The following is a 22,363-nucleotide window of genomic DNA, read 5'->3' as shown; positions in this document are numbered from 1 at the left end:
CCGCGCCCCTCCGCACGCGGCGCGCCCTCACAGGCTGCCGCGGGGCTCTGGCCCCGCCCCCCAGCGCCGGCCCGCCAATCCCGAAGGGCGATGTGGCTGCACGCGCTCGGGGCGGGACCGCCCCGTCTCTCCCGCCTCCCGCCCCTGGAGCGGCCGCGCGTTCCACGCGTGGCAGCCTGCGGTTGGCGGCGCCGCAGCGGCCAATGGCGGGGCGGCACCTCAGAGCGGCCGGGCGGTTCTGCGCACGGTGACGCCGCCGCTTTTCCGCCGCCGCTCCGGTCGATGGCGCCCGTGTCTTGCCGCCGCGCCTCGGCCGCTGCCACCGGGGGTCCCCCGGGACTCCACGGATCTCGCAAAACCCGCGCACCCCGCGCCGGCGGCCCTCGTGACGATTGTTGATTGGCGGTCGCGTCAAGCACGTGTTGGGGCGGCAGCCAATCAGCGGGTGCGGCGTGCCGCGGGGGGCGGGGCGGGCGGCGGGAGAGCAGCGTAGGGAGCGGACGGGCCGGGCCGGTGGCGGTGGCGGGATGAGGATGCGCGGGCTGTGGGTGTTGGTGCTGCTGCTGGGGCTGGCTCAGATCGCCCTCCTGGCGCGGGGCGCGGCGGCACAGGAGGAGGATGGCGACGGAGGTGAGCGCGGGCAGGGGCCGGGCCGGCAGCGTGTGCTGGGTCCCCGCCGCGGGAGGCGCGGCGCGGCCCCGGCGCTGGGCGCTGCGGGGAGCCCGGGCTGGCCGGGCGCCGCTGGGGCTGGGTGCTCCTCGCAGGCCTCTGTGCGGGGCGCTGAGCCCGCCCCGTGAAGGCGCTGGGGCCCCGGCGGTGCTCGTCTGTCCTGCGCCGTGGGGCGGCTCTGCCTCGCCTCTCTCAAGCGCGGAGTTAACAGCTAGGTAGCAATTAGCCATGTTGGCAATCCCTGGCTTTTAAATCTCCAGGGGATTTGCGATTTCTTTATTCCGACTCGGATCGGACCGATTGCGATTTCAGTATTTGGAGAGGGACTTCGTCAGGATTGTAGTGGTAAGACAGGAAGTAATGGATGCAGAGAGAAAGAGGAGAAATTTAGGTTGATGAGGTTTATTCTGAGGGTGGTGAGACACTGGGACACTGGGACAGCCCAGAGAGGTTGTGGATACCCTAATCCCGGCAGTGTTCAAGACCCCCAAGCAGTGGTCTAGTGGGAGGTGTCCCTTCTCATGGCTGGGGAGCTGAGACTACGAGATTTTTAAGGTCCCTTCCAACCCTTAGCATTCTATGATTCTGTGAGCGAGCACTCTTTTCCTTACTCCTTTGTTCAGGGACTCTGTGCATTATTTGTGTTTCAAACTGATTTTTTTTTTTCTCCCAGAAGGAAGGCCCATTGTTACCATCTTCTCGGTGTTTCTTCCCACCGTCTTTGAATTTCACTGACGTTTGTCTCCTCCTTTCCAAAATTAGCCGAAACAAAGCTGCTCAGGCTTATTGAGCCCGTATGTGGGAGGCAGGCATTTGAAGGTGTTTCTTTTTTTTTGGTTTTAAGTTTCTTTCATGTGGATTTTGGTAAATTATGTATCTTTCATATTTCCTTCATGAACACTGCTGTATTTTAAGTATTAGAGGGCTTTTAGAGCAACTGGATTATGGATGACCTTTTGAACTCATGTCCTGCAACTTCTTCCTTTCCTAACGGTCACACCAAAACTTGAAGAAGTGCATTTAAATCGGTTACCCTATTTGAATACCTAACTGTATGGTCTGTAGGATAAGGGTAAAGAGATTAGTTTTAAATGATATGGCATCTGCAGTAAGGAGATGGAGCTACTGAATCTTCCTGTGGAGCTCTTTTCTTTTTTTTCTGTTGTAAACTGGAGTACAATCATTGTGCCTCTTTCACTGCTTTTAGCTAGATCATGGTTATGGTTTCCTTGTAACACGTGACAAAGCCTAGTACTGATTTCTCCTGCCACTTTCAAAAGATGAAGTAACACCTGTGATGTTAGTGTTACCTGTGAGTGGCAGCAGTGGCTGGGCTTCTCGTGGGCCTGGCTCTCATCAGTATTTCCCACGCTTGCTGTTCTTCTCATTATAGGAGTTCTCAGGATCAAAGGCACGCAGTGCTAGAAGTGTCTCCTGTTGTATGTGGAGCTGAACACTAATCCACTGCCCAACTTGAATCATTTTCCAGGTTCTATTGTGTATCTTGAATTTGTATATAGATCATGAACTAGGCTTTACAAAGCCTTTGCTTTAAAAGTGCACATAGTTAGGGATTTCCATTTTTGCCCTTGGAATGCAGACTTGGGTGAAGTGGAATATATTTGCTTTGCAACAAAGAAGCAATCTTATGCACATTGATTGCTGGGGAGATTAGAAGTTCTGAGCAAACCCAGCATGGTTTGGGAAGTGAGTGAGTTTTGAACAGGGTAGGGAGGCAAATATGCTGGATGTGAGGTTAGCCTGGATCCTGACCACTACACCCTTTGCACCTTGATGATGGGAAAGGAGGGATCATGTAGAGGATCCACCACAGAAAAGATTGAGGGGTGCTGATATTATTGAAAAATCTTTTGAATGCCCTAGCAACACATGATGAGTCCTCAGTTCTGGGTTTCTGAAAACTGAGCTCATCCAGTCAGGGAGCATTGTGCTCTTCAAAAGGAAGCTTTCAGGCAGAATCCCAAAGCCATTGGTGTCTGGATGCAGCTTTTTTTGTACGGGATCTGCTTTGTTTAAGAAAATGTTACTAGACCATATTTCTGATAAATGCTGAGCATTCAGCAAAGTTACTTTAAGAATTAATTTCAGAGTAGCTGTCATCATTTTGTCACCTGCACAAAGGCCTGCCAGTCAGCATCGTGTACTTCAAGTCTTTAAAAAAGCACCTTCTTTATCACGTTTTTTGACTTGTGTAGTATAGTAATGTGTTGAAACTTGTGGAAACTTTTGTTTGGCTTTTTTTTTTTTTTTTTTAAGACTATTATCCGTATTTTACCCTAGGACAGGTTTTAGCCACAGCTGTCACAGCTGTTGTTTTGTTATTAGCTCCTTCTGCCACTTCAGGTTAAAAGATAGTTAGACTCATTCTGTTATCTTTAAATTGTAACTCTCTAATTCAGAGGAAAGTTTCTTGTTCTTAATGGGGGGGAAAAAAAAAGTCCTACTTGCTTCTCCCACGCTTGGGTCCCTGAAATAGGTCTTTCAGCCCCAACAGTAAAGGGATGGCAGAGGTAGCTATGACAGCCCTAGGTGTTGGTGAAGCTGGAAGCTACAGAAAGTAAATTTGCACTCTTAAGGACCGATACCTAAGAATGGCTTACCTTTTTTTTGATGCACCCCTCTCTTTAAGCTACCTGGGAAAAGGTGGAGTCCTGCTGTTCAGGAGCGGTTGTCCTGCCTCCACCTCCAGGGAGGAGGAAGTGGGTGTGTGCAATGCCCATGGCAATGTGTCACTGTCAGGAAAGGTTTACTTGCAGGCTGTAGAGCCACTTGCGGGGAAAGATACAAAATTATTTCAGTGAGGGATGGTGGATCTAATGGTTACATTTTCCGGCAGAGCTGGATGTTTTTGCAGGTTCTTTGTTTTCTAAAAAACAGGAGCCACTGTAGCTGCTGTGGTCTTTGTCTCTCTTGGGGGTGGGTAGTGAGCGGGAACAAGGGTCACAACCTGGTGGATAGTTTGAAGTGCAGGTGAGCTGGCTGGCTGGCTTTGCTCGCATTCCTTTGTGTCAGGAAAAATCGTACCTGAAGCAATTTGCCAGGAATGCAATGGCTGAGAATTCAGGCATAGGCCAGCCAGGAACAGCCTGCGGTGAAATGTAGCCCTCAGAAGTGCTGGGCACCCATGTAAGGCACAAGTTTTTCTTCATGTAATCCCATGAAATACAGCTGTTTCACGGTCCTGCAGGTATGTGAGGTGTAGATTCACTCAAGGGTGAGCAAGTGCTGAACACAGGAGGCATTGTCTGCTTGCAAACAGTGCTTTTAGCTGCCTCAAAGATCAGGTGAAACACTAGTACTTGTTAAAGAAATCTAATCCAGCTGACTGCTATTGTGTGATAAATGATACCCTGTGATCTCTCCCCTCAACAGAAACTTTAATATTTTCATGGTACGTAAAGTTGACCTCTAATTAAAATCAATATATTTTCTCCAAGAGCCCATACTGTTTCCTGAGAGCATATAGGCTTGTTTTTGTATACTTTCTTCTAATATAAAAATAGTTGTTGCAGTTTAGTGGCATAATTTTGTCCATGGTGAGGTTGTTCCTAATGTCTGCTGTTGGTCTGAGAAAAGTGGGGTTTGTTTTGTTTGCTTTTTCTTACCTGGATAGCATGTATTTATCATTCTTAGCTTTCAAGTTCCTGATGAAATCAGAGTATTTTCAGAATACTGCTGCAGTAACTCCTCTCAGTTTAGTCAAAAACCAGTTAAAGTTAAACTGAAAATAATTTTGAACAAGAAACTTTAATCCTTCTTTCTTTTCTTTAAATTTTTCCCTATCCTACTCCTGGGACTCCCACTGGTCGAAAATGACTTAAGCTTCATTGTTTTACGGTTTTCATTTGAGATAAGATATTTTCATTACTTGTTCTGTAACTGAAATTCTTTTAAAGTCCTTCAGGAAGCTCTGGTTTCCTTGAAAGATAGCAGTTAAAAAAAAAGAAGGTTTAAAGGCACATGTGAAAGGTCAGATATTGGAAAAAAGTCTCGAATTCCAAGCCAACAAAGAATGAACCAGTAGAAATGTCCTGGCTTCAGCTTTCACATGCTAATTTTGCTTTGGTGATTGAACAAACCTCCTTTTTCCTTTAAAGGCCTGATCTGGACCACTGGCTTTGGTCCTGATCAAAGGCCTCCCCAAAAACTCTTTGGAAAAAGAAGCTTTCAATCTCTCTTTTTTTTTTTTTTTTTTTTTTTTTTTAAAGGGAAGGGTACCTGGCATCTTCCAGGTACATAGGAGTGGGTTTTCATGGGACTCCTGCAGTCAGATACTTGATTTTACACTAACTGCAGTCTGGTGCTGATCCAGAGCAGAATGATTGGTGCTCCAGGGAGTGAAAGACTCCTCAATGAAGAGAAGACCTGAAACATTGCTGTAACTTAGAGCAAGACTAGCAGAGGTGGATAGAGCAGTCAAGAAGATAGTAGCGAAATTGTAACATTTGGGTTTATAGCAAGTGAGTCTGTTTAATAGACCTTCAGACAGGCAGCATATGGCTGTTGTGGTGACAGGTCTCCTGAGCAGGGGTACAAGGGAAGCATTGGGAGCAGATAACACCTGCTTTTTTGCTGTAAGACACTAATTTGTTCAGCCTCAAGTTGGCTACATTTAAAGGACAGCAGTTTTGTTGCATGATGGAGGGGTTGTGTTTGGGTACTTTTCTTAGTTGCAGGAGACATCTAATCCATCTTTAATCTGGTACTGTCACTTCAATGTTAAATTTGACACAATCTAATCTGTTTCCAGAATCTGTTGGAAAAGAAGCTGATGATGATGGCGATGATGATGACGATGAAGAAGATGACGAAGATGATGAAGATTCTGTAGTTAAAGAAGAAAATGGTGTATTAGTCTTGAACGATGCAAACTTTGACACCTTCACTGCAGACAAGGATACTGTGCTGCTGGAGTTCTATGCACCATGGTGGGTTCACAGTGGCACCTCCTTGGGTGCAGTGTCAGAGAGCTTCTCTGCCAGGACAAGCTCCTAAAAAGTGAGCTTGGGTTGCCATTTTAAAGATGACATAAGAATAACTTGTCTGCAAGAGATGCCGTGAACTCTATGTCCAGGGAAGGAGATGGTTCTGGTTGTGTGGAGGAACATTTTTTTTGCCATGTACCATGCAATAACCAACAGCCTGCTCCTGTTCCACTGATGTGGGTCGTATTGAGAGGTCCCATGCCAAGGGGATTCTATCCCTGTTTTATGCCTGTCAGGGAACAGAAATGGTCTCAGTGAGGCCCAGAAAAGTCATGCAGTGTGGTCTTGCAGCCTGCAATCATCCTGTGCCACTGCTGAAGCACTGAGAATGTGTGTACTTCTTCATCTAGATGGAGTAATGAAGGCTTCCTTAGCAGGGGAATCGCCAGAAGGTTTTCCTTTCCAAATTCACATTTCTGTCCTTGCCAGAAGGGTGTGGTGTGATTAGAGACATATCTTTTTTGTATTATCAATTTAAGCAGTGCCTCATGCATCTACCTAATGATGGCAGTTCTGCTGACATGCCAGGGTATACAGCACCACTGGTCTGCTCTAGGGAACTACAGTGGATTACCTGCATATAACCAACACAAAGTATTTAGGGCAGGATGTGTCTTCTCTTTCATTCTTATGTTCAAAAACATTAGGGGTGGTTATTGGGGGAAAACAATAGTAGAAGATATTTTCAGTAGACTTGCTGAGTTAGTGTTGCAGCCAGAACCTCTTTTCCTTTGTGACTCAGTGATACAAAAATGACTTCCTCATTGGTCCTTCTCCAGCCTTTGAATAGAGAGGGAATATAATCTTGCTTGAGGTGGAGTTGCATTTTGACTTGTGCCTTTCTTGTCACAAAGAACCCTATCCTTGTTTGGCTGTAGGCACTAATTCTGCAGCTGTGGTTTGCCTACATGAAAACTAAACATGAAGTTTAATTTATCTGAGCAGAAGGATGTGTCATCACAGACTAAATAACTCTCCTGTTTTTCTACTCCCCCTACCAACTGAGAGGCTAAGCACAGGCTATCTGCCACACTTCTTTCTGTTTTCCTGGTTTAATCTTTAGCTTGTCAGGCTACATCTAACATTTCTTATGCCGGTGTCCTCTGTCATGCCTTTCTTTTGCAGCAGGAGCCTCTGTTCTTCCCAGAGAAGTTGAATTGAGACCATATTTGTGGGGGAAGGAAAAAAGGAGGAGCATAATACAAGGTTTACAACTTTGTTGTAAAATCGGTTGTTGAATTTTTTTACAGTAATTTTATAAAGTATATGGCGATATAGTCCACATTGTATAAAAATTAAGGAAAGAAAAAGATTTTGATGTGAATAAACAGTACATTAGTTACAGTTGTTCTCTCTCCATGATCTGAACATGTAGCAAGACAAAGATTTCTGTGCTGATGATGGCATCTGTCAGAAGGCATCCTGAAAATGCAAAGCAGCATAGCACCTCTGCATGTCTGTCATGCATTTATGTACCTACTTATGTGTCTTCCTCTGACAGGTGCGGGCACTGCAAACAGTTTGCTCCTGAGTATGAAAAGATAGCCAAAACTCTGAAGGAAAATGATCCTCCTATTCCTGTAGCCAAAATAGATGCTACTGCAGCCACTTCACTGTCAAGTCGTTTTGATGTCAGTGGCTACCCAACCATCAAAATCCTGAAAAAAGGCCAAGCTGTTGACTATGATGGGTCTCGGACAGAAGATGGTAAGCACTAGTCATTTGCTGTTCGCTGAAGAAAGCAAAGTAGCATATGATCTTGTTTCTTAATATGTGACTGTTTTGAAGGACTCTGATCTCAAGTTGTTTATCTTAAACTGAGTAATATTATGAATGCTGAAATTTTCCTAGTTTTCTCAACAGGCTGCATGCTAGAGGTAGTGGGTAGTGGTGTTAGTGACAGAAGGTTTCTAGAAATATGACTTGACTAGAAGAGGAGGAAGTCTCATGTTTGCTGAAGGATCAGCCAATAAACATTTGATCTATATATTGACTGTATAGAAACCCACTCATATTTTGCTTAATTAATATGCCCAGCTCCAGTCATAGGTGGAAAAATTACCTTTTCTGTCTGTTTTGAGGTGGAATTCAGTCCTGTAAAGTACAAATCTGTGCTCTGCTCTGTGGGGTGAAGAGAAGACCTTCTTGGCAATGCCAACAAGGAAATAAGGCATAAAGGAGCTTGATAAAGAAAGTGTTCTCATGTAAGCTTGGTGTGCAAGCATTGGTCCAACACCATGCTTGCACTGACTTCAAATTCTTGCATTTGACATGCTACTGGCATGATAAAATGCATGCTTGCTAATTGGGTTATTGAACTGTATTTCAGCTATTGTGGCCAAAGTCAAGGAGGTTTCTGACCCAAACTGGACCCCTCCACCCGAAGCTACTCTGGTATTGACCCAGGATAATTTTGATGAAGTTGTGAATGATGCTGACATTATCCTGGTGGAGTTCTATGCCCCATGGTAAGCAAGAAGGCAGTCACCTGTATTTGTCTAGCACAGATGGCCTGAATACACTTGGCAAACCTGTCTTCCATTGTTATGCCTCTTTACACACCTTTGATGCTTGCAAAGGTCCTGTACTTCAGTTCTAATCTGCACCTAGGATCCTGTTGCAAATTGCTAGCAGACTATCTGTGGGTCTGTGTCTCAGCAAGGGATGGTGTCCAAATCTTCCCAGGAGGTTCACAACATTTACTAATTTGGGAACAGATTGAGATACTGAAAACCAAAGATAATTGGTCCTTAGTTTAAAAATGGCCTCTAAAAATGAGGCTACCTATAGTAATGTGAGGCCAGGCACAGAGGCCAGCTTCAGGTTGGAGAGATGTGTCTTCCTAGGCTGAAGTGTTCTCTGTAGATTCAATGATCTCATTTCAGCATTTTGGAAGGCTGAACTTTTCTGCTTCGGAGGTAGAAGGTACCTGGCAGGCTTCATGGCTTGTAAAAAGTGCCCTCTGCTCTCCCTCCCTAGGTGTGGACACTGCAAGAGGCTTGCTCCAGAATATGAGAAGGCTGCCCAGGAGCTCAGCAAGCGCACACCTCCCATCCCCCTGGCTAAAGTCGACGCCACAGCTGAAACTGAGCTTGCAAAGAAGTTTGATGTTACTGGCTACCCAACTCTCAAAATCTTCCGCAAGGGCAAACCTTATGACTACAGTGGTCCACGGGAAAAATACGGTACTGCAGCTTAGGTTTTTTCTTGTTTTCTGAGGGCTTGACCACAAGTATTTCGATGTATCTCTAGGACTTGCAGATTTGTTGATATCATAGCAGCAGTAGTTGGGGAAAACTGAAAAATTCTGCTCTCACACCTTCATAAGCTATTTAAATTTGTGTCTAGTCTTCATAACATCTTTTGGTGGCAGTATCAGCTCCTTTCAATATCAAGTAAGTTAAATACACAGTAAGTTAAATGCATATGGTGAAGTGGTGGCAGTATGAGTAAATGGGCAGGTTTTAATTGTACTGGAATGAGCCTTGAGGACTGGCAAAATACTCAATATTAAGTTTTAATAAAAGAGAGGACTTAAGACTATTCAAGTAGCACTTTGGCTTATAACAGATTCAGGAGACTGTGAATGGTCTGAAATTTCACTAAGGAGCATAGTTTACAAGATTAACTAACATCCATGGATTGTGTGCTTGGTCACTTCTTCTGATACCAACCTGAATGGGAATATTCAGAACTGTAGCTTTAAAAACTTGGACTGAGGTCTTGCTGATTTGATCTTTAGGTTATTGTGGGAGGGCTGCCCAGGAGGAAAGGTCTCCATGGGAAATAGGATATTAAACAATGTAGTAGATGGAATGCCCAGATCTTTCAGTTCAATAAATGTTCTAAGCAACTTTTTGGGGGCGGGTTTGTCTCACAGGTATTGTCGACTACATGATTGAACAGGCTGGTCCTCCATCCAAACAGATTCAGGCTACCAAGCAGGTACAGGAATTTCTGAGGGATGGGGATGATGTCATCATCATTGGTGTCTTTAGTGGAGAGAATGACAAAACTTATCAGCTCTATCAGGAAGCAGGTAAAGAATGTTTTAAAATATTAATGAAATATATGTTTTGTTGGGATTCTGCCTAGGACTTTTGGGCATGGAAAGATCATTTATTTCAGTTCCTAGTTCAGAAGAGAAGGTTGGAGAGGAGAAGTAGGAGGAAGGGTGATCTACTTGTACTCAAAAAAAATAAGCTCACACTAGATTTTGAGGCTGTAACTAAAGTGTCAGCCAGTCACAGAATATATATATGCTTGGTAATTGTATCCCTAAAAACATGTGGACTAGAGAGGAGGGAAAATTCCTTCCTGTGAAACAAACCACAATTTCTTGGCTTAAAGCCTAGATATGTTTGTTGTCTGTTACTCTTGTTTCATATCTGGCAGTCCAGAGTCAGTCTTCACCAAACTCATCTGGGGTGAGAGGCCTGGAGAAAGAATCATCACCCATGTCTGGGTCAGTTTAGCTAGACCATTCCTGACAACTTGTCTATGATTCTGGGACTGCTGTCATAGTTGAATTAGGAGCTAATTTGTTTGCCTCAGCATGGCAAGATACAGAGCTGTTTCGCAGGCTGCCCCAAAGCAAATAGTTTGGCTAGCTGACCTATTTGGAGGGAAGAGGTAGGAGATTAATAGAAGAATACTATTTTGCTGTGTAGGTTTTGGAAGCTGTTCAAGGTGTCTGAGTATATAGAATAACTCATTGAGTAGATGGCTTGTTGAACAGCATTCAAATAGTGCTACTATGTATGTATTGTATGTATATTCACATGCTTCTCACTCTTGGATGAGAGCTGTTGTCTAAAACTGGGTTGTTCTGTGTCACTTGGAGAACAGGAAGAGAGCTTCCTTGCAGTTACAGTCTCAAGATCTCAGTTCCAGGCTGTCAGTTCATTTCTAAATATTAATTTTCCTTCACCCTAACCTTAATTTTTCAGCCAATGGTTTGAGAGAAGATTATAAATTCCATCACACCTTCAGCAACGAGATTGCAAAACTATTGAAAGTGTCTCCTGGAAAACTGGTTGTCATGCAGCCAGAAAAATTTCAGTCAAAGTATGAGCCTAAGATGCATGTTCTGAATCTTAAAGTGAGTACATGGTCCAGAGCTAAAAAGTTCGTGTGTGGGATTGAAGGTTCTCTTTCTCTGTAATTATGATCAGTTGGCATCTTCCCTGGAATTCCTTGGAATTACTCCCACTAGATACTTGAGTAAATCTGTTTGTCCACTGAAACTGTATTGCTTTGTACAAGAGGGCTTCATTAAATTAGTCCAGATGTTGTGTTTTCAAATAATAATTTGTCCTTACAATCTTCAGTACTCAAAGGTCTGAAGATTGTGGTGATAGCCTTGTTTTTATAACATGTCCTTCCCTCTTTTGCATTCATGTGTGTACCAATATTGGATTTTTAGTAGTGTGTAGCAGAAATGCTGCTTAAATCTGTTTGCTTGAACTTTTTTCATATTTCTTTACAGGACTCTACAGATGGATCTGAGATTAAAGAGCACGTGCTAAAACATGCTTTGCCCCTAGTTGGTCATCGCAAGCTTTCCAACGATGCCAAGAGATATTCTAAGCGTCCTCTAGTGGTCGTTTACTATTCTGTGGACTTCAGTTTCGACTACCGTGTTGGTAGGTTTGCTACAATTACCCTTCCTCCACTTTGAGAGGAAGCAGGCACTAAATAACTAGAAATTACCAATTTTGTCCTTATTTGGTTTTTCAGCTACCCAGTACTGGAGAAGCAAAGTCCTGGAAGTGGCTAAAGACTTTCCTGAATATGTGTTTGCTGTTTCTGATGAGGAAGATTATTCTTCTGAAATAAAAGATTTGGGCCTGCTTGAGAGTGGAGAGGATGTCAACGCTGCCATTCTGGATGAAGGTGGCAAGAAGTATGCCATGGAGCCAGAAGAATTTGACTCTGATGTACTCAGACAGTTTGTGCTGGCGTTCAAAAAAGGTACAGTTTCTAAAATAGGGTTCTCTAAGCTATTTTGTTTACCCTTCCAAGAGCTTTTTCCTGAGGAGATGGCTCAACTAAACAGAGTCTGTTTTAAAAGCCTAAAGTGTTCCTGTAGCTTTAAGCTGTGAGCTAGTCATTCATATTTAGGACTATTATATTAAATCATGGTTAGTACTTTGTGGATGGACAGCTATAAAAAGAGGAGAAGGGTTCTAGGAAATTGCAAAACAAACTGTTGCCCATATTTTACAAGGTTATTGGGCCAAAAGATGATCACTTAACTAGCCTGTGTTTCATGCTGAGGCAAGTTCATTTGCTGGTGCAGTGATTTTTCCCTGGCAAGAGGATGTACTTTTGCCCTTTCTTAGGAGAGATTGTAAGGGCTGCCCTTACCACTTTCTAACGGTGTTGTATTTTTCTTCCTTCTAGGAAAACTGAAGCCAATTGTCAAGTCCCAGCCGGTGCCAAAAAACAACAAAGGGCCTGTGAAAGTGGTAGTGGGTAAAACTTTTGATACCATAGTGATGGATCCAAAGAATGATGTTCTCATAGAGTTCTATGCTCCATGGTGTGGACACTGCAAGAAACTAGAACCAGTGTATAATGAGCTAGGTAAAAAATACAAGAATGAGAAAAATCTGATTATAGCCAAGATGGATGCTACTGCCAACGATGTGACAAATGATCACTACAAAGTGGAGGGATTCCCCACCATCTACTTTGCTCCGAAGGACAAGAAGAACAACCCTATTAAATTTGAAGGCGGGGACAGAGATTTAGAGCATTTGAGCAAATTTATAGAGGAGCATGCAACAAAACTCTCCAGAACAAAAGAAGAGCTTTAGATAAGATGAGGGTGGAGAAGAAAAATTGTTTGTACAATGTAGTTAAAATCGAGTTACTGACAAAACTTGGTGAGAGAAGAATTAAGCAGTTTTGAGCAAAGAGATTCTTGAGCAGTAAAGCAATTGCAGTATCTTTTTTTTTTTTTTTTATATGGCAGATGAGGTTTTTTTTTCTGGACACTGAACTTAATACTCTAATATGAATGTCTTATGTTAGTTACTGTTTTGATCTTTGGAGAAAAATACATCCTTTATTTTTTGTGACTATCTTGAGCTCTATTCTTTGACTCCAATGCAGCTGTTTTTAAGTTAAAAGATACCACCAAAAAAAGAAAAGTAGATCCCTCAGACAAACGGATTTATCTTATTTATTGTTATGGTTACTGGGGGGAGCAGTCTTTTCTGTTAGTCTTTTCTTTATGTTTCTGTGTACCTATTTATATGACTCTATCACTGTATTCATAGCTAAGGATAAGAATGGAGGTTTTCTAAAGTGTGGATGAATTATTTGGTCTTACACCAAGAACACAGGAACTTGCTAACTAAATATGCTTTAGACCTGTTTTAGCTTTGTGTGTCTCTGTAGAGAGTATGATGCTAAAGCAGCAAGTTTTTCTAATGTACCTCTCTTTACTAGTCTTTATTGACCCATTTACATCTTAGTCTTCCTAGATATGTTTTGGTGTAATTGGAGTATGGCAGAAAAAGAGCATCTAGTGGGTGGAAATGCTGGGATTCTGGTTCAGATCTATGTGTTACTGTCTCCTTTCCTTTTGCAGAGAGGAAAGTTTGATTCTTCTTTGGGTAAGCAGACTGAGACCTTTTAATGGCCTTCATTACTCTAGCAGGAATTGCAGGTACAAAGAATAATCCCATCTTCTGTGTGCCCCTCTTTGAAGCATATGCATTTAAAAGTGGGTTTTTGTCTTGAATGGTCCATTTTAGATATGTCCATAAATTTAGGGGCCTTGTTGAGGTTGCAGACTTACATGCTCTAGAAGCACTGTCTTCCTCTTCTCAGAGGTGCTGTGGTGTGTGCGACTTGAATGTCCCTGAAGCAGTTTTGATTCACATTTTGATTTACAGGTAGTTTTTCTCCTGGCAGCACTGCTTTCTGTCTTGAAAAATATCACCAGTCTTCATTCAGTAATTGCTTGTTGCATTGGTTTTAAGATTTTTGGAGGGTGTGCAAATCTAAAACCATTACCCAATCTTTTTTGGCTTTTTATTCTGAGGAGATGCATTCTTCTGTATAGTAAGGATAAACCCATGTCCAGGGAGTGGCTGTTCAGGTAGAGTCTGAGGACCCAAAAGAGGGATGCAAGGGGTACATAGTCCTTATACTTTCCTATTGCACTTGTCATCCCTGTTGAAGGGATGTGCTTCCCTTCTGCCTTAATGGGGGTCTGTCCCCCACTGTTAACAACCCACACAGCAAACCATAACTATAAAATTCTTGCAGAGGTGTATGGGACTACATGATGGTCTTCCCTTAATTAATGGTTTAGCCAAGGATAGTGAACAAAGCTTACCAGTAGATTATGAATGAGAGGGACAGTATCAAATCTCCTGGGAGTGCCAGGGTGTGCCTGAATGCTATTCAACTCCTGTTGTTTATTAGCAAAAGCTGGGAAATGCTAAGAAACTAAGTGTTAAAGCAGTGTCATCATTTACCTCAGGCCCTGGCATTGTCCATCTCCTCCTCTCACATTAGAGGGCTTTTTTTTTTTTTTCTACTGTCCTTAAGTCTTAAGCCTGTTGAGCTTAGGCTTCATCTGCAAGACTCTTACCAGGTAAAGTGCATTATCTTCCCATCTACGGTCATTTCTGTTTGCAGCTCTACTACAGAACTTTCAAAAGTTATAATCTATTCTAAATGTGTTATGCAGGCAACAGGAGTGAGATCAGACTTAAGTGAGCACTAGAGGTGAATTATTTTAAGCTTTAGAAAATATACATACAAGCTAAGTAACAAGTTCTGTCCTATATGCCAGTGTTACCAACTCAGTTCTTGAAGAAGTAGGCACAGGCTCTTAAAATCAGTTCTAAAATATAGTTCAGGTTCTATGCCTAAGCAAATATGTCACACAACGCTGTGGGGAGCTAAATTGCTCCTTGTTAGTTGGTTGCAGACTTAAAGGGTTTTATTCCATAACAGCTGCTGTCTAACTAACGGGGGATATAGATGAATATAGAACACATAGAAGGAAGGGGGATGAGTCCCTTATTGGTGGTGTAGGACTACAGTCAGGGCTGAAGAACCATTCTCCTTGGGACAGTAAGGATTAAAGTTGAGCATTACCATTTCTCAGCTCTCTTCTGACAGGTGCTAAATTATTAACGTTGTCATTGCCAATGCTGTACTGTTTAAAGGATCTGCTTCCTCCCAGCAGCGACCAACAAAACCTCTCGGTCAAAACAGCCTCGAGAGAGCCCCTATGACAATAAAAGACACAAGGCCCAAGGAGTGTCCTAGATATGCTTGCTCAGTGCTCCTGCCACCTGATGGGTTTAGGTTATGAACAGTAGAGGGAATGAGGATTTGTTCCAGTCTTACACTGGTGTCACCTGGCCACATTTCCTGTTAGTTCTTGGCTGTGCCACTCACCTTGGTATCTTCATGTCATAATAAATGTATTTATAACTTCTACTGGGGGTTCAAACCTGGACAACTTCGTAGCAAGATGAGGATACTGTTGCCCCTAAACTTTGGGCAGAGTCATAGTGGAAAGTAAATTGCTTTCCAGTTCAAGGAAACTTGAACTAAAAAACTTGAACTTTGCAGCGTGCGCTATCAACATCACATCAATCCTCTGTGAAACTCAGGGGGATGGATACATGATGAGGTCTGTAATCTCTGTACAGAAAGTAATGTTAATGTGATCAATGCATTCTAAGGAGAACAGGTCATACTATCTTTTGGAATTTGTTGAATGCATTATGCATGCCTGCTTTTGCCTTCCTGAGGCATTAGAATGCTTTCCTAAACATCCTAAATTCTTTTATTAAAGAGTTACCTAAGTGCTGCTGATTAGCCTTGGTGTTCCCTTTTTACAGAAGAAAAAAGAAAAATGCACAGTGTGGGAGAATAAGGGAGCTTTCCTCACTTCCTCTTAGCCACAGCTGCATGAGCATATAGCATCATTTCTGATTATGGTTCCAGGTGGAAGACATACTGCAGTTTATGCTTCATCACAGGATTTGTGTAATATTAACCGTCTATGGAGCCTGGCCTGTTGTGCCTCCCACACATGCATCTTCTCAAAAACAAACGTTTCTGTAAACCGTAGTACATCTTAAAGTAGTGAGACTTGAGACTTATTCAGGGTCAGCTCCTTTCACTGAAGGGTTAAGGACTAATGTATGCAGCAACTGTAGCACAACTGGTTCTTCTTGAGGATTGAGTAAATACTGGCCTGGGATCCTGATACTGCATTAAGTGCTAGTTTTTTTGGTAGTGGAAGAGGTTTCTTAACAGTAGAGGATTTACAATCAAGGATGTTACCTGGTTTCTGCTCTCAGCAATTTTGTTTGTCCATATTGCTAATCATGGTAGTGCCTAGGTATGGCCCAGGATTTGGCTGGTGGCAAGCAAGCAAGGAGTTGCAGAGCTGGTGCCACAAAGTTTTATCTGCTCTCTAGTACATGAGGCTATGTGCTGAGGGAACAGGTTTCTGGAAAGTAGAACATGAGTAAATGATACAGGTTAAAGACTTCTCATGAAGTAGCATTTACTGTAGTGATCAGACATCCCTTTCTTTTTTGGTAGGCAAGAGAAACCGCTGCATACTATTAGTGTTCTAAAATGCCTTTTGCTGACAGCCTGCATTGGTAATGGACACTGGTCAGGGGGTGGAGTATTGCAGTCCATATGCTCAGCCCTTGATGTGGGTAGTAAGTCAAATCTTGTGCAAACTGTGTAATCTGCTTTGTCAAACTGATATAGACTCTGGTATTTGTTATGCAACTTGGCTTTAGTTTGCTGTGCTTGAGTTGCAAAACTCCTTTTGTTAGGGCAGAGCAGGGATCTATGAGCAACCCTTGCCAAATTCAATGCATCTTAGCATAGTGGTAGCATCTTAGATCAGTTGCCAGGTGTTTCTAAGATTTCAGCACAGCTTGAAGTGTCACAGGAATCACTGCACATCTCTGCAGTGCATTTGCCAGGGAACGGCCCTCAGTTGCTGACTACAAAGGGCTCCCCTTCTTTTCCTGTCTGGACCTATGGTGGGTTATGTGGAGCATGCAACCGTTGGCAGAAGAAATGTTTTTCCACCAGGCATGACATGTCTTCATATCTGCCCAGAATGCCACTCACAAGTCAATTGTTTTCGTTCAGTGTCCTTGGAAACTGCTCTGCACTTGAATTGAAGCCAGCTCCTTTACACAGAGCTCTGCCTGCTCTCAGGCCACAGACTGTTTTCATGTAAATGTTAGTGCTGGATTTTCTGTGTCAGGAGCAGCTGGTTTTATGTGAAGCCATTGTGCTGTAATCTGTCTAAACAAGCTCTGTGTATACCAAGAAAACTAAATTATCATGTCTTTGTAGAGGCTAGATGAGGCTGCTTGGTTCTGGAAGGACATGACCACTCTCCAGTTTCATTTTTGCATCCAGACAGTAAAGGATCTGAACTGTCAACTGGTCCAAATCCTTTCGTTAGAAAGGTGGGAGTTTCAGTTTCAAAAATGCTGTTCACATCTCAAGCTGTAATTTGGTTAACAGAAACATAAAGGAGATAAGCTATATTTGATCCAACCATGCAAATAAAACTCTTATCACAATCAGTAACCCAATCCTCTGAAGGATTCCCACATGCTGGGTTTTTGAAAAGTCAGTTGTTTCTTCATAGTGAAAGTTGACACTTAAAAGCCTGGCCTGCATTAATAGCCTACTTGCCACTGTCTACATTATAGTGGCCTTCCTGAAATCTAGTATGTTTTGTCTTACAATAGGAGAGAATTATTTGCAATATAACCTGGTAAAATGCTACTCAGAATGATAAAAGCAGAGTAAAAGGAAAATACAGCAGAAGGTGATATCAGGGGAGGAGAAAAAGGTAAATTATAAATTTCCCTAAAGTTAAAGAAATCAAGGCTAGACAGGGCAATTTACTCTGCTAATCTTGTTTGTTTACATATCTGACCACAAGTTCTCTGCTGTTGCTTTCCATATTCAATTTTTCATATTCATAATAACTTGCATTTAACCTATGGACAAGTTCCAAACAAAGTGCAATATAAACAAAGCTTCACAGCTCTCCTGAGTGCTGCTGCTGCACTAATACTGATTTCTGAACCAGAGAATGCATTCAGGAAATGTTATGTGCCAGTAGAAATTGATACTACTGCTTTGAGTAAGGAAGGCAGTTTTGAGTTCACTCGCCATGTGAAATATTTAATATGTAACTTTGCTGAGTAACTTTGGACAGTGACTGTAGTGATGTATTTTCATGTGGGGGTTGGCTCTTCTTTTGTGATTTTGAGTTGGTTTTGGTCTTTTTCAGTCTCCAGATAACTACTAAAAGATAGAAACTACAACTTCACTACTTCAGTTAAGCTGTAGCTTTTCCCAGCCAGCAGATTTTCACAGAGGGCCTAGTGACAAGAGGGTTGGGCTTCATTTAAGCTCCTTTCCCTGAGTCTGGAGGAGCCATAATAGAGCACCTGATTTCAGCAGATGCAAATCGACAGAGCTGTTTATTGGTGTACTGAGTCCATGGAAATGTAAGTGGCCTTACTATAATCTGCCTGCCTCTTTATTTTTCTCAAAGATAACCCTTAATGTTCAATTTGGACAAACCAGACAATCTTTAAATAGAAAAATCACATTTTAAATTTAAAAAACGGGTCACGGTGGGCTTTGGTTTATTTCATTCTTTCACTTTCAAAGTGCACCATAAATGTTAATCTCCTTGAAAGATGCTGTTTGCCATAGATACACAGTGGGTGGAAGAGTAGTACTTGCTCATAGGAAAATGTCCAAAAGAACAGCTAAGGATCAAGAAGTCCTTTGATCACAGTCCTGTTGGTAACAGCTTCAGTGGTGTGATAAAATCAGTGTTGTTTGGAATTATTTTCCTAACAATGCAGCTTGTTTTGCTGACAATTATAGGAATGGTCGAACTTCATTGTCACAAGACATCCGGTACTTGAACACTTCAACCTGAAAAGGAACTGTGGATATTTAAGGAACAAGTCATCCTCTTGTGCATGAAGCACTGCACTTTGAAAGGCCAGACCTAAGTCACTGATGGGAAATATGCTGCTTGGAAAGGAAAGAGGAAATTAGGACAATGTGTAAAGATTACTACATATATGTAGGTGAACCACAGGCAGTACCAAGCAATTATGTGCGTTTGCCACTAGTGAATACAGATCAATAACTATAGAGAGTCAAAAGAAAAAAAAAGAGAGAAAACATTAGCCTGTGAAATGCATCAGCTCGGATATACAATAAGTAGAACTGTACAAAAATGTTCTACTGAGAATTGTAGATCTTGGGATACTGTTTAGTGGGGGAAAATAACATTGCCACAAAACTCTTTTGGTTAGAAACATTCCTTGCTTTCATCTGGTAACTGGCTGAAATCAATAACTGTAGGTGTAGAAGAAGAGAAGAAGGTACAGGTGACCTTGCCACTGATAAGTCACAGTTGTACTAATTACCAAAGAAGAGGAATAGCCTTGCCCTTAATGGCTTGCAGCTGTAACTAGATAAATGTGATAAAGGTAAATGTGATAAAAGGGGTGGGTTTGCTGGTCAGGAGAATCTTGGTGGTAGAGGGCCTGGAGAAAGAGGGCCTCTTGAGGAGGTCAAGGGGCCCTGAGGAAGAAGGAACAATTTAGAGAGACACAAAGAAGAATGAAACAAGGAAGAGAGTTGCTGCTGTAAAAGATCTGCTATGAGGTCAGTCTGGGTCTGATGGAGTCAGAGCCTGCTGTTGGAGCCTGCAGTTGTAGTCGAGCTAGGTAAAGACCTGCATTCAGAGTCTGCAAACCAATGCTTGCAGTCATAGTGCAGCAGGAAATAGCCAGCAGTCAGTCTGCAATTGGGCTGTACAGTGAGATCTTGCTGTAGTCAGAGTCAGGATGGCTAATGTGTAACAAAGAGTAAACCAATACCCCTTTTGATGTTAAATGAGAGTCTGTGTCTTGGCTCATTCCTACCCCTAACAAGTGGTCTGCTGCAACAAATAACCAATTTAGACCATGCACTTTAACAGTGATAAAATAATGAATATTTTTCTCAACAAAGTCTAACAGCAAAATTTATTTTATTCAGACACTTTGACTTCAGAGAATCTATCAAATACATTCATAAATATCATGCTATACTCACTTGTTTGCCACAAAAAGGGTGTGGTTATTATGTCTAGGCTATGACATTTCCTTTCTCCTAGGTCAACTTTTCTTCCTTCTACTAATTTGAATCCAGTGTTAATCTTTCAGAATAAGCAAGGTCTATCCAGCACTATGGATGCAACAAAGTTTTCTTCATCCCAAGCCATGATTTATTAATTCTAGTAAAAGATTCAGTATAAAAAAAATTAGGTGCCTGATACCTGCATTGGAATATAAAGCCTGGAGTTTGGTATCTGCAATACAGCCATGGGGTAAAAGTCTGCATGGAGGGAGAGAATTAGATAAGACACAAAACAAACAGGGTGGTGAGTGCTCCAGCCAGTAGAAAAGGGCCTGAAAGCCATCCCTCTTTCAGACTTAAATACATTTCTTGAGGTCAGAGAAATGTGACCAGCAGTTTGCAGTCAGTTGTGATCATCAGCATAAAACTCCCTCTTAGAAAGCAGATGCCTGACATGGTCTATCAAAGAACTTATCTTTGAGCAGCAGGTGTGACCCTCCATGCTTTTACAACAGTGGTTAGACCTTCTGCCCAAGGCCAAAGAGATGTCTTTCTCCTCCTAAAAATGCTGAGATGCGCATCTTTTCAGACAATGCTTTAGCTCTCTACCCATCAGATACAGCTAGGCTGTCCCTTTTGCCACCTCTTCTCTGCTGCACCTATCTGACCAGGTGTAGCTTCAAAAATACTTAGCAATACTTTTAATTGTTAAATGGTGTCTATTTATCCATGTATCCAGTCCTATCTCCATGCAGCACTTCTGCTCAGAGCACCCTGCTGTGCTTTTGGCATGCCACCAGGTTAATCTAAATTAGCCAGGTTAAGTTTAGTGCTTTGAAGGCTGCAGGCAGCGCCTGGCGAGCTGAACCCCCAACGATTTGCCTGGAAGTGTGGATATTGAAATAGCAGGCATTGTTATAAATGTTTATGAGAGAGGTTTTTATTTTTTTGGGGGGTGCTTTTCCTTGCATTGAAACTGAGAGCCTGGTGGTGGTGACGAACAAATGCTGCGGGAGGGTCTGCTCAGGGTGCAAAAGACTAGTCAAGTGCAGTAGTGGGAAGGGGGGAAAGAGAGAACAAGGAGATCAATCTGTAACTGACTGTGAACAATCAATTGAGATACCCCACTACCTTCGGACCAGCCGAAGCTTGTCCTCTACCGCAGTGATATTTATACCTCCCTTGGAATCACACCTTGCTACTTACGGCTACTCAGCATCCTTCGTTTTCCACTGCCTAGGTATTCGGATCTCTATTCCCGACAGCGCGATGAAAGCTACGGTTGCAAAGGCACGCCTTTAAGCCCAGGAAAAATCCTTCCTTTCCCGCTGGGAGGCCCGCCGAATTCTGGGAGAGCAGTATGGAAATCACTAGTCCCGCCCCTGCTCCAGCACCGCCTCCCTCCGCCCTTCCCTGGGAACGGCGCAGCCCCGGAGAGTTTCTCCAGGAGCCCCCCAAGAGCGGGATTTCAACCCCCCCATACCTTTACTGTGTTTTCCGAAGAAAACTGAGCTTCCAGCGCACACATGCATTTACCTCTCGTTTGCATCTCCCTCCTCCGGATTGCTTTAATCGGTGGAGTAGCAAAACTAATTCCATTTCCAGTAGCTGAGGGAGAGAGGAAAGAAGCGAGCGAGCTCCTAGGCGCCCCGATGGAGAGGAGCTCCGCAGTTTCCGACTAAGGTGTTTCAAAGAACGGGCTGTGGACCAGCTTCAGTGATTCAATGTATCCGTGCTTCGGGCCAATGCTGAAAACTTGTATCAGCTCACCGAGAAATTTGATGAGCGCCAGGAGCAGCCCGAGGGGAGCATGGCAGCGCGTGTTTAGGATAAGTTAGGAAACGAGAGCATCCCCACCTGCCAGCAGCAAGCTCAGCTGCAGAAAGGAACTTATGTCTGAGAGCTTCCCTTCAGCCTATTTTTCAGCTTCTTCTGCACGTAATGAACGCAGACATCAATAAGCACTGATTCATCTGATTTATTTTCCTTTGGGCTTCTCTCTCCTTCCTCAAGAGGGCTGCTTTTGTTACAGAATTCATGGTCTCTTCTGCCTATTGGAACCCTGACCTAGGCACAGCGGCATTCTCTCCTTAGGTAATAAGCAGAAGGAACTGGTAGTTACTCTCTCTGATTGCTACCTATTTCCTTCCCCAAAGGTTTGTCATTTTCAAAGGAAGCTAGGATTCCCTGGACTTTGAAGAATTCTTATTTTCTCTTAAGACCTGTGGGTATTTTTCTCCATGGCTGTTGGTGTAATTAATCAACTGAAGTGTTTCCATAACTGACTTTGAGGAATATTTCACAGCTCAGTCTCTGTTCAAACTCTTGAAACTTTCCTCAGTGCCAGCATGCATGCTGGGCAAAATCTGTCCTGGTTAAATAATAAGCAGGAGAACACAGAGTTTTTTCCCCGTAGTCCTCCTCTGGTGAGCATATAGTGAAATGTAACATGCCCAAGCTGTGTGGGATTTTAATGTTCACCATGGAAAAGACATGAGTATTTG

At 43.0% G+C, this 22,363-nt stretch overlaps 1 protein-coding gene across 1 annotated transcript; it reads left to right on the top strand.

Annotated features, from left to right (window-relative positions):
- Window positions 1-452: 452 nt before the first annotated feature.
- Window positions 453-19,615, top strand: PDIA4 (protein disulfide isomerase family A member 4). The gene is made up of 10 exons (XM_056484979.1): window positions 453-630; window positions 5,441-5,618; window positions 7,177-7,382; window positions 8,005-8,143; window positions 8,655-8,860; window positions 9,556-9,714; window positions 10,625-10,776; window positions 11,164-11,320; window positions 11,415-11,648; window positions 12,081-19,615. Exons 1-10 carry the CDS (start codon window positions 528-530, stop codon window positions 12,494-12,496), a joined length of 1,950 nt encoding a protein of 649 aa, XP_056340954.1. The 5' UTR covers window positions 453-527; the 3' UTR covers window positions 12,497-19,615.
- Window positions 19,616-22,363: the final 2,748 nt, after the last annotated feature.

Source organism: Oenanthe melanoleuca, chromosome 2 (genome assembly GCF_029582105.1).
Source record: "Oenanthe melanoleuca isolate GR-GAL-2019-014 chromosome 2, OMel1.0, whole genome shotgun sequence".
Taxonomy (NCBI): Eukaryota; Metazoa; Chordata; class Aves; order Passeriformes; family Muscicapidae; genus Oenanthe; species Oenanthe melanoleuca.
Note: the sequence above shows the minus strand (reverse complement) of the source record. Positions and strands in the feature narration are given on the sequence as shown.

Bases quoted from the DNA above. Each gene is read 5' to 3' on its own strand.
- PDIA4 (XM_056484979.1), top strand. From the start codon at position 528: ATGAGGATGCGCGGGCTGTGGGTGTTGGTGCTGCTGCTGGGGCTGGCT. The intron at 7,383-8,004 runs GTAAGCACTAGT...ACTGTATTTCAG, and splicing joins TGGGTCTCGGACAGAAGATG to CTATTGTGGCCAAAGTCAAG. The intron at 8,144-8,654 runs GTAAGCAAGAAG...CTCCCTCCCTAG, and splicing joins GTGGAGTTCTATGCCCCATG to GTGTGGACACTGCAAGAGGC.